This window comes from Siphateles boraxobius, unplaced genomic scaffold (genome assembly GCF_051911475.1).
Source record: "Siphateles boraxobius isolate OS27281-9 unplaced genomic scaffold, OSU_SipBor_1 130, whole genome shotgun sequence".
In the NCBI taxonomy this organism is placed as follows: Eukaryota; Metazoa; Chordata; class Actinopteri; order Cypriniformes; family Leuciscidae; genus Siphateles; species Siphateles boraxobius.
In genome coordinates, this window is record NW_027508734.1 from 4,039,295 (window position 1) to 4,051,401 (window position 12,107).

Here is a 12,107-nt window from a genome sequence, read left to right on the forward strand (position 1 = left end):
AGTTCAGGCATTGCTCAGAGTAGCAAAAACCAGACAAGGCAAGATTTAAAGGAGAAGAAAAGTTTTTTTATTTTTATTTTATTTTATTTTTTTATGAAGTACTCACGGAAGAGATGAGTTTTCAGTTGTCTTTTGAATGCTGTCAGGGATTCTGTATTCCGGATAAATTACCCCAGGATTTACTCACCCTCAAGCAATCCTAGGTTCTTTCAGACGAATACAATCGGAGTTATGTTAAAAAAAAAATGCCTGGTTTTTCCGAGCTTTATAATTGCAGGGAATGGGAGCCCAAAATTTGAAGCCCAAAAAAGTGCATCCATCCATCGTAGGCATCGTTTTATGGCAAAAGAGTAACACTTGACCCGACGCATTCATGAACGCAGAAGCGCAGAGGATAGAGTCAAAAAAAAAAACACTGATCATGAATGAGATGTCTGAAACGATCATTTTAAAAGAGAAATGTCTGAGACCTTGACTTTGTTTCCCAGCCCTGTTTGTGTGAACCGCGAGAGCCGTCAAAGCTTTTGCTGTTGTGTAGGTCGTTTGTCGGAAGCTAGTTATTTTAGTCGATTTTAAGTTAAATCTCTATAGTTATAAATATGGATATTTTTCTTACACAAACGTATCACTTCAGAAGGCCTTTATTAACCCCCCGGAGTCATGTGGAGCACTTTATTACTTTTATAATGGACGGATCCACTTTTTTGGGCTTCAAATTTTGGGCTCCCATTCACTGCCATTATAAAGCATGGAAGAGCCAGGATATTTTTTAATAAAACTCTGATTGTATTCATCTGAAAGAAGAAAGTCATTTACACCTATGATGTTTTAAGGGTGAGTAAATCATGGGGTAATTTTCATTTTTGGGTGAACTATCCCTTTAAACATGATCAGAGAAATCCAGCATTGCATCAGTTCAGGCCGAGTCAGTAAAGCTTGTATCAGCTGACAAACTGTTTCTGATGTGTTTTAACACACATATCACAGAATTTTTTAAATCCCCACTCTTTTGTTGCATGGCTCGAGTTAACTTCCCTCCTCCTTCCCCAGCTCCACCTTTAGTCTGGAGATCTGTGATCTAATCTGAAATCTGTTTTGTGATTATCTTCATTTATACCAGTAAGTTACATGTACATCGTCCTTTTTCATGTATTTTGGCTTGTTTACAACAACTAATGTTAAATTTTCTGAATTTCAACTAGGCCTATGTATTTTATGCATAATTACTGGGTCTGTTCTGTTACACTAAAGGGGACTTGACAGGTAATTTGCCCAGAACAGAAACATATTGCCAACACTAACTGCATTTTCATTATAATAAATATAAATTCGACAAAAGTGTTCCTGACTGAAATACAAACATACATGTCAAATTTAACCAGGATGTAACACGAGGTATACAGTCCAGCAATAACATTAAAGCAGTTTAGTTGTGGATGTTAAAATATAAATCATGAATGTTTATATATTTTCCTGATTAGTCCATGTTGTTGCTAAGCCTTTATTCAACAGAAATTGTAGATTAACTGAGACTGACAAATATGTCAATATGCAAATATAGAGAAACAGAGGTAGACAAACAGAAATAAAGAGGAAGTAAAATATGTAAATTAGTTTTAGAGAAATACACAAATGATGTGATGAGCTGAATGAGGGATGAGAGCAGATATAATAATCACGTAGTTTAAATCTGCAGACAGAAACATCAGACTCAGGACAGAAACACACGACCTCTAAAGTAAGAACATGTTTATTCTATAAACACAATTACACTTTCAGATCTTAATATTGTCTCAGTGATTGTATTCAGTGAATTCATGCGGCTGTTAAAATACTAACTAAAATTGTCATATATTACTCCAAAATAAATCTGTAAATGTTTGATATCTGATTCTTCAATGTGTTTTTCCTCAGAAATGGACCAAACTCTATATTTCATTCTTCTTCTCACTGGTGAGTGTGTTTGTTGTTTTATTTATGGTTTATAGTTTCATCAGGTTTGACCCTGTTATGAAAAGCATTAAATCAAACGCTCTCTTTCACAGCTCTCTGCTCCGTATCTGAATGTGTTCAGCGTCAGTATCACTTTATAAACGTGAGGAAGAACTGGACTGAAGCTCAGAGACACTGCAGAGAGAATTACACAGATCTGGCCACCGTTGACAACATGACCGACATGAACGAGCTGAAGAAGAGTGTGAATGATGGAGGTGTTCAGTATATCTGGATTGGGCTGCAGAAGAAATGGCAGTGGTCTTCAGGTGAACCTGCGCTCTATCTGAACTGGGGATTTGCACAACCTGATGGCAAAGATGAGTGTGCTATGATAAGAAATGGAGAATGGGGAGATTGGTCATGTAGTAAAAGCTTGACTTTCATCTGTAATTCATCTAACAACAGTAAGTGCAGCTCCATACAATCACAATAAACATTCATTTATAAAATATACACCATATACACATAATTTGTAACAGGTAAGAATGATCTAAAAAATATATTTAAATTCACAAGTGATGAATAGTTAAGACTTTAGATTAGGGGATGCAAAAAGCTTTGTAAATACTGTGTAGTGTGCACTGCAGTATAAGTGCTGACTGGTGAGGGTACAGACAGCTGTCTTCTCTGACACACAGTCTTTACACACATGTGCTCCTCATATGAGCATCAGTAGGTTAAATCGGTTCTGAGGTTCACATTATCACTAGATCCACAAAGAACACAAGTCTGTGTAAATGGGGATGGGAAGATGGCGCCGGTGTCTATGGCCTGCCGTCTGTCTCTAAGCACTCTGTTTGTATTTTTTTATTTGCGTTATTTTTTTCAATCATTATTGCAAATGTCAACTCCCTACTGGTTTATGACCACCAAATACTCTTAGACCTTCGACCCTTGATTAAAAACTTGGTGCCATTTGGCATGATGGCCAAAAAACCTTCTGCCCTCCGTTTCTTAAGGGAATACCAGCTCACCTTCGCCGTGTGTCAGTTCCACCTGTGCGCAGTGCGCGCCGTAGATGCCGGGGAAAACGCGGTGGTTTGCTGGTGAAACTGAGGACCTGGCTGGCTTCTTCCACCATGACTTTGCCTGGAATTCGTTCAGAATTTCGTCGCCTCGCGCCGTGGCGTTCTGTGGACCAGATCAACTCCTGTTTGTTTCCAGTGGCTGGCTTGGATGTGTGGCTTCCTGCTTGCCGTGTTCAGGCTCCTCACCTTCGCTGGCGCGGGGTGAATCAGCAGAATCTCAGGCCGCTTGCTCGGTCTACACTGGCTGCAAAAGCCCCGGATCCAGGTAGGTTTGCCCTGGTGAATGCTAGATCGCTAGCAAACAAAACTTTCATTTTGAAGGACTTCTTTGAGTCGCGCGATTTGGATTTTCTCTGTGTAACGGAAACGTGGATTCCGGTGGGTGAGTCAAGTGCTTTTTGTGAACTTTTACCGTTTGACTGTTTGTACTTTAACTCCCCGAGGACGTCAGATCGTGGAGGAGGACTGGCAATAGTTTATAAACCAAACTTTAAATGTAAACAGCTTGTACTCGCTGTATCCTACGCCACTTTTGAGGTGAATTTGTTTGAACTGAGCGGTGTATCTCCAGTGCTGTGTGACAACCAGGATTTCATCACTGACTTTTCTCAATTTTTGGCAGAGTTTGTGCCAATGTATGACTTCCTCCTTATTGTAGGCGACTTTAACATCCACGTGTGCTGTCCTGAAAAACCAATGGCAAGAGCCTTTTTAGATGTCATTGAGTGTTTTGATCTTGTACAGTGATATCTGGCCCCACGCAGGAACGTGGGCACACTCTTGACTTGGTTTTAACTCATGGCTTAACTGTTTCTAATCTTGAAGTCTGTGATGCTTTTTTCTCTGGTCATATGCCTGTTGTATTTGAAATTTCCGTCTCTTGTGTCGTAGTCAAACCGTGTGCATCTGTACGCCGTGGTCGGATAGTTAAACCTTTCACTGCTGCTCAATTTTTCTCTGTTTTTAATTTAAATCATGTCTCTCTTTGCCCTAATACACCTGTTGAAGATCTGTGCGCTTAATGCTGCTTGTCAAGCAGCATAGACACGGTAGCCCCCGTAAAAAACAGGCTGTCCAAACCGAGACCTGATCCATGGCTGAACGATGTCACCCGTGCTGCCAGACGCGAGTGAAGAAGGGCGGAAAGAATGTGGAAGAGGGATAAACTCCTAGTGCCATTTCAGATACTTATGGCTAGTTGCCACTGAGCGGTATGGTACGGTACGGTACAGTACAGTACGGTTCGGGTCGGTAAACCATGATCCGGCTAGCGTTTCCACCGCCAACAGAACCCATACTTGATAGGCGTGGTGTTTGCCGGAAAGAAGCAATCGACGTCATTTTCGCGCGAAGAAGAAAGCGACACAGTAAACAACAATGGATGATACAGCAGATCTTGTTCTTGCTTCTCAGCATGTTTGTCACAAGAAACAAGCGCCGGCATTAGGCGTTTCTCAATACCAAGTAGCCTACGCAAAGTCCGACTCAGGAGAATGACTCCCGAGGACGCGAGTCCAGTAATTCTGATAATGGAACAGCGCGTTCTTGAAAGCGCCACTCAGCTCGCTCTGCTACTCCGGTTATCTCTGTATGTACATTTTAGGCAACAATAAAACGAAATATGTTATAAAACACCACTCTGCTGCTTTTCGATTTCATTTAAATACATGTTAAACATTATAAGCACACAAATGTGGTTTAGGCAACTCATAGCCTATTAATTAGGCTATATTCACTGCATGTGTAGCCTATATTTATAACAAAACTAAATATAAAACACAATCCTGCCTGTTTTCGTTTAAATTAAAAAAATATTAAAACCTATTCCAGGCAAAATGTGCATTGTTACAAATGTTGCAATAAACAACATTACAGATGATCTTGTAATAAAATAAAAAATGACAAAACTCAACCCATGTATTTTTGTTAAATTTCAGTTTTATCAATAATTGCCATTATTAAAGTATAAGTGAAAGGTACAAAAAGCTATACAGTAAAGCTTTAATAACATAAAGCAAACAATTCAATCAAATATACAAATTCAGCGCCCACATATATGAAACTTCACTTAGCCTTCTGCCAAAACTATTGGCCAGGGAACGAATTATAGATTCACGAGACCAAAGATCACCTGTTAGGTCTATACAAGACGAATTATATCTCATGTTTAACCACTACAAAGACGTCAGAGTCAGGGGCAAACATCAGAACGACTAGCCGAGGAATGGCTGTTCCAGGCGGGGTACATGAACGCTGAGCGCCCAGTGATTGCTTGGAATGGATCTCAGTCAAAAGATCATAAATCTATAAATAAACCACAGATTTGAGCTTTAAAAAACTACATTCCCGCCTGAAAAACTCTTAAAACTACATTTGTGACACAATAACAGTAGTTTTATATTTCAACTGTATATTTAAAAATGGCGCTTCTAATGCCCTTGTAGCACGCGCAAGTGACGATACTCTGTCAACCAATCAACGTTCTGCAGTGAGTCTAGCTCCACCTTTTAGTACCGTACCACTGTGCTAGGTACCCCAACGGAAGGGTACCCAAAAAGTGGTAGGGCTGGGCGATATATCGCATCACATTGTTATGCGCATCTCGTCAGTAAAGCCGGTTCCTTGATTAGTAGTAAATCACCTTCACCTGCTTTCAGATGGAGAGGCATTTACTACAAAGAGCCGTAGTTCACTGACAAGCTGAACCATATCGCATCAATATCGCGGACGTATCGCCAGTGATAATTAATGCGATATGGCTCAGCTTGTCAGTTAACTACGGCTCTTTGTACGCAGCAAAAACTCCAGTGTTAAATAAACACTCCTGGGAGTGTATATGAGTCCACACTCAAGAGTGTTAAAGTTAATGATGTGATTAATTTAGTGATGATTGAGCATTATTGAAGACACCTGAAGAATCACTGAAGGAGAAAATCTCAAATTGTAAGCCACCGTTATGGCGATCATTGTTTGCTTTAGTTGGGCTCTTGACCCTTATATTATTAACTTTAGATTTTGTTTGGCTGTTGTATCAGAGTTATAACTGCCAGGTGAACAAAGAAAAAAAGTGATCTAATGGTGTTGGTTATATTATGACAATCATCATTTGAACTTTATGTTTTTGATTTATTTTGTTTGTTACAGCATAACTGTGATTCAGCATAAATATCCAGAATTTTATCTATAATATAAAGGATTTCTTAAAAGTTGTTTTCTAAAAAACAAACGTCTTTTAGGCACACACAGACTTCAAGATTCAGTCTATGCATCTCAACAATGGTGACTAGCAGAATATTCAATCAGGAAAAGTAAAATACATAGAAAATTCAGATCATAATTTATTCATATCGCAATGCATGATGGGAGCCATTAATGAGTTGTGATTGGTGGCAGCCACTGCAACATGCTTTATTATTGTCACCATTGTTAAGATTCACAGGCTGATTATTGATGTCTGTGTTTCTAAATAAATTTATTTGAAAATGTTTGGATCAGAATAATGTTTATTAAATATTTTGGATTATAAGAAACATACCTATACTCATATATGCTCTAAAATAACAGAGTTGTTACCAGTAAGTTAAACCATACTATCTCAATAAGATTCATTTTCAGATCACAGCATGATTATGCCAGAACACGACCAACACTATCAGATCACACATTTATTTGTTGATTTGAATGTTATAAGTAAATATCAGCAGACAAACAAATTTAAAGTGAATGTATAAAGGTCAAGAGCCCAACTAAAGCAAACACTGATCGCCATAACGGTTGCTTACAATTTGTGATTTTCTCCTTCAGTGATTCTGCTTGTTAACATCAGGTGTCTTCAATAATGCTCAAACATCACTAAATTTATCACTTAATAATCTCATTAACTTTAACACTCTTGAGTGTTAATTTAACACTGGAGTTTGTGCTGTGTAGTAAATGCCGCTCCATCTGAAAGCAGGTGAAGGTGATTTACTACTAATCAAGGAACCGGCTTTACTGACGAGATGCGCATAACAATATCGTGCGATATATCGCCCAGCACTAGTTGGTGTTCTTATCAAAGAATTGTAAAAGCTGAAAAGACTAAGCATGTTTCTAAAATTATTTCTTCTAATGGTAACAATCCTCAAGTTCTTTTTAATACCTTCACAACTGCAGTGCTTGGAGAACCCATCAAAAATGTGTGAGGAGTTTCTTCACTTTTTTAACCATAAGGTGGAGAGCATTAGGGCCCTTATTGGTCCACCTTTGGATGACCCTGGCATATCTGTAACCTGTTCTGATGTTTTGAACCAGTTTGAGCTTGTTAGCTTGCCATTTTTAGAAACAATTATTGGTAAAATGATGATCACTGGGTCCCCCAATGATGTGACTCCCCCTCGTCTTTTTAAAGAGGTTTTTTCCTACACTGGCGTACTTGATATTGTTAATGTCAGTTTAATTACTGGAGTCGTACCTACGAGTTTTAAACATGCAGTTGTTCAACCTTTGTTAAAAAACCTGGTCTGGACATGCAGTGGAAAAGTGCCAATATTCAGCTGCAGTTTAACATCATCATTTGTTTGATGTTTCTCTCATTTATCTCTTTGTGTCTGAATCCAGAATTCTAGAGAAACATGTAACAAATATAAAGTTAAAATAAAATTATAAAAATATTTTTCAAAATGTTACTTCATGTTATATCAGCAAACTCATCATAAATATTCTGAATATTTAATATATAATCAGCAATAGGATCAGACTTTGAATGATACGTGTTTCTGATGCTTCTTATTCACATTTAAAAACCATAAACCGACATAAGCATAATGAACAAACATATGTTTACATGTGTTTTTCTAAATGTGAACACAGGACTCGTCTTTGTCAATCAGATGAAGAACTGGAGAGACGCTCAGAGTTTCTGCAGACAGAATCACATTGATCTGGTCAGTGTGAGGAACCAGAATGAGAATCAACAGATTCAGAAGTTCATCAATGATAGTCACATATCTAATGATGTCTGGATCGGTCTGTTCAGAGACTCATGGCAGTGGTCAGATCAGAGTAACTTCTCATTTACAGCCTGGGCTCCTGGTGAACCTAATAATGCTGGAGGAAATGAAAACTGTACAGTGATCGAACCGAAAGCTCTGGGTCATTGGTTAGACATCACTTGCAACTTCCAACTTCCTTTTGTGTGTCATGAAGGTGAGCAGATCCTCACAAACACACACAATCCATCCATCACCTCCAGATATCTTAAAGTTCACGCTACATGTCTGACATGACAAATTCCTCCACAGTGTTTGTTCTGCATGTTGTTTTTGATCAGTCTCTCTCTAGTTTTTGCTTGTGGTTTGTTTTGTGTCCAGATAAACTGATTCTGATCACTGAGAATCTGACGTGGACTGAAGCTATGAGATACTGCAGACAGAATTATACGGATCTGGTCTCGGTTCATTCAGTCGAGATGCAGAATGAGGTGATGAATGTGGTTAAACGTGCGTCTACTGAGGCGGTGTGGTTGGGTTTACGTCACTCCTGCACTGTGGGCTTCTGGTTCTGGGTGAGCGGAGAGACCGTGTGCTATCAGAACTGGGCTCCAGGGAACGGCACAGGAGACGAGGACTGTGTGTCTGCAGTGAGATCTGGAGCAGTTCAGTCTGGAGGAGATCAGCGCTGGATCAGCCGTCCTGAACACGATAAACTCAACTTCATCTGCAGCAGATATGAAGAGTGAAGGATATGTGTGTGTTCTTTCATTACTGGCTCTTTTTTTTTTAAACTAGCAAACACTTCTTGTTTTCATCAGTGCTTGTATCAAATTACAATGATAATTTCTGTTACTGAAGTTTTATTTATATCGTATCAGTCTTTTTAATATCCGATTTTAAAATACGTTTGTTCACCATATATATACACTCAAAAAATATGATGTGTTGGCTTTACTAAACTTTATTAACCCTTTATATTACGACCCGCAAACAACTGCGTAAGTAAACCGAAATTACTTACGTAAGGTGTACGTTTCTGTAATTATAGTGTACTTCCGTGTAGGTATAATGGAACAATTTGTTAAGTTTTGGGTAATAAAGGATTTCATTTGGATTCCATTGAAAAGTTTAAAAATGGTATGCTCTACAACGGCAGTGCTGCTATAATCCATAAGGTAAACTTAACTCAGAATTTTGGTTCTATATGAATTCAGTGATTCAGGTCAAATGAATGTGATATAATGATTATCTTAAAAAACAACCATCATCAGATCACTTTTTCTATTTGATCATATGGCTGTTGTAACGCATGTAAAACAACCAAACATAATCTAAAGTTAGTAATGTGGGGGTCAAGAGCCCAACTAAAACAAACACTGATCTCCATAATGGTGACTTTAAATTCCGGGTTTCTCCTTCAGTGATTCTGATTGTTAACATCAGGTGTCTTCAATAATGCTCAATCATCACTCAATAATTCACTTAATTATCTCATTAACTTTAACACTGCTTCAGTGTTCATTTAACACTCTGCTCAGAGTTTAATTGGATCGCTTAAAATGACTTCCATGATGTTGAAATTACATGAACAAATTATGTTTGTTTAACGAAACCCAGTTATGTGGAACCAATGGAACCTGTTTTACATAAAAAAGTTAAGTAAAGCAACACATCATTTATTTGAGTGTATATATATATAGACCCCATGAAATCAAAATAAACTGTAATATGTGGCTTTATTTACATTTTAAATTTAGTCACTTCCAGAAACACAACCGAATATTTTTGACACAGTCTGTTCAATCCAATGTACTTGCAGTCAACTAGAAAGTAGAAGATGGCTTTAAAAAACTAGAAAAAGCAAAGCTCAAGCCGTCAGTTGATTTCATGGGATCTTGGGATTCTGGTGGTTTTGCTTCTTTCTCCTAATCACTCCTGTGTTTTGCACTGGTCATATAATAAAAAATTACTTGTTTAAGAAGTGATTGTGAGCATTGAATGTTTGTCTCAATGAAATATAGTTTAAACTTAATGAAAAAGAGAATTTGAGTATAAACTATCTTGTGAAATGTATTTGATGTTGAAACTAATTCAAAGGAGCACCAGCTCAAATGACTTAAAAGCAGAATTTTTTTTTTACTTACATTTATAATAAAACACACACACACACACACACACACACACACACACACACACACACACACACACACACACACACACACACAAAATGTTTACTAATAAAAACACATATACGGTACGTGACAACATGAATTTATGTTATGCCAACATGTACTCTAACATGTAAAGTCAGCTTTGTGTCACTTCCAAATTTTGTGTAAAGGAAATATTTACAGCGAGACAATGAACACATGCTGGATCCCTTTCAGTTTGCTACAGAGCAAACAGGTCTGTGGGTGATGAAGTCAACATGGGACTGTATTATATCCTGCAACATCTCGACAGACCAGGGACTTATGCAAGGATCCTCTTTGTGGACTTCAGTTCGGCCTTCAATACCATCATGCCTGGTCTTCTCACAGCCAAACTGACCCAGCTCTCCATACCATCCTCGATCTGTCAGTGGATCACCAGCTTCCTGACGGACCGGCAGCAGCGAGTGAGACTGGGGAAACACATCCAGGACTCTCACCACCACTTCTTGACTGGACTTCTAAAGACCCCTCTATCAAGCTCCTGAAATTTGCCGACGACACCACTATCATCGGTCTCATCCGGAACGGTGACGAGTCTGCTTACAGACCGGAGGTTGAACAGCTTGCTGCCTGGTGCAGTTACAACAACCTTGAGCTGAACACGCTCAAAACAGTGGAGATGATCGTGGACTTCAGGAGGAACAGCTCAGCACTCCCCCCACTCACCATCATGAACAGCACTGTGGAAGCAGTGGAGTCATTCAGGTTCCTGGGCACTATCATCTCTCAGGACCTGAAGTGGGACAATCACATTGACTCCACTGTGAAAAAGGCCCAGCAGAGACTGTACTTCCTTCGCCAGCTGAGGAAGTTCAACCTGCCACAGGATCTGCTGATTCAGTTCTACTCAGCCGTCATTGAGTCTGTCTTGTGCGCTTCCATCACTGTCTGGTTTGGTTCAGTTACCAAATCAGACATCAGGAGACTACAACGGACAGTCCGGACTGCGGAGAGGATCATTGGTGCCCCCCTGCCAAACCTCCAGGACCTGTACTCTTCCAGAGTGAGGAAGAGAGCAGGTAAAATCATCACAGACTCCACTCACCCTGGACACCACCTGTTTGAACTGTTACCGTCAAGACGGAGACTCAGATCACTGGCCACAAGAACATCTCGGCACAGGAACAGTTTCTTCCCACAGGCCATTTCCCTCCTGAACAGTTAACACTCCTCCCAAGGCATATGCCTGTAAGTGCAATACTCCCACTGTTTAGTGCAATATCCCACAACTCAGGTGATACTTGTATGTAGATTTATTTATTTATAATATTCAAAACACTGTAAATAGGTCATAATCTGTAAATCTGAAAATGTCTATTCTGACTAAACCCAACTGTGATAGTTTTATTCTCATATATTTATATTTTTATTTTTTATTCTTATAATTTGTAGTATTATGTTTCATGTTGTATTTGTATTTGTATATGTCCACTGGAAGCCTCAGCAGCAAAACAAATTCCTTGTGTGTCCAAGCACACTTGGCAATAAAGCTCTTTCTGATTCTGATTCTGATTCTGACATGAAAGCAAAGTTGTAAAAACTGAATTTTCTGTAGTTTCATGACTTACTTAAACAATTATGAAAATGAAGCATTAATGAAAAAAAACTTCTGCTGTTGTGAAAGATCACAGTTCTGTGTGAAATCTTTTAAAAATGCTACAACATCTTTTACATAAAAATTGAGACACACTTAGACATCAACACTCATCATACAAACCTCATCAATGATGACAATAAATAATAAAAAGACTGGTGTGTGTGTGAGACACTGGCGCCGTTGTTCTGGGGCTTTCGTCACATTAGCCAAGTGGATTCTGCACACTGGGAGAGGTAAGAAAACACCCAGAAAACATAAATATCATGGTTTGCGTACATCATAGTATGAGAAAAGCACAATG

General features: G+C 38.8%; 2 protein-coding genes across 3 annotated transcripts in view; both read left to right on the forward strand.

The window, feature by feature from the left end:
* LOC143736473 (salivary C-type lectin 2-like) overlaps nt 1–8,781 on the forward strand; it is a 318,478-nt gene extending 309,697 nt beyond the window's left edge. The window contains 1 exon segment of the mRNA XM_077227176.1: nt 8,657–8,781. Within this exon segment, the coding sequence (XP_077083291.1) occupies nt 8,657–8,699 (43 nt within the window). The 3' untranslated portion in view covers nt 8,700–8,781.
* On the forward strand, nt 1,473–9,974 carry LOC143736469 (C-type mannose receptor 2-like). 2 transcript variants are annotated; one of them, XM_077227168.1, is made up of 5 exons: nt 1,473–1,738; nt 1,915–1,953; nt 2,046–2,399; nt 7,875–8,210; nt 8,375–9,974. In XM_077227168.1, exons 2-5 carry the CDS (start codon nt 1,917–1,919, stop codon nt 8,740–8,742), a joined length of 1,095 nt encoding a protein of 364 aa, XP_077083283.1. In that variant the 5' UTR covers nt 1,473–1,738; nt 1,915–1,916; the 3' UTR covers nt 8,743–9,974. The 2 variants fall into 2 exon arrangements, with proteins under 2 accessions (XP_077083283.1, XP_077083285.1); XM_077227170.1 differs by having other exon boundaries at nt 8,085–8,210.
* Nucleotides 9,975–12,107: the final 2,133 nt, after the last annotated feature.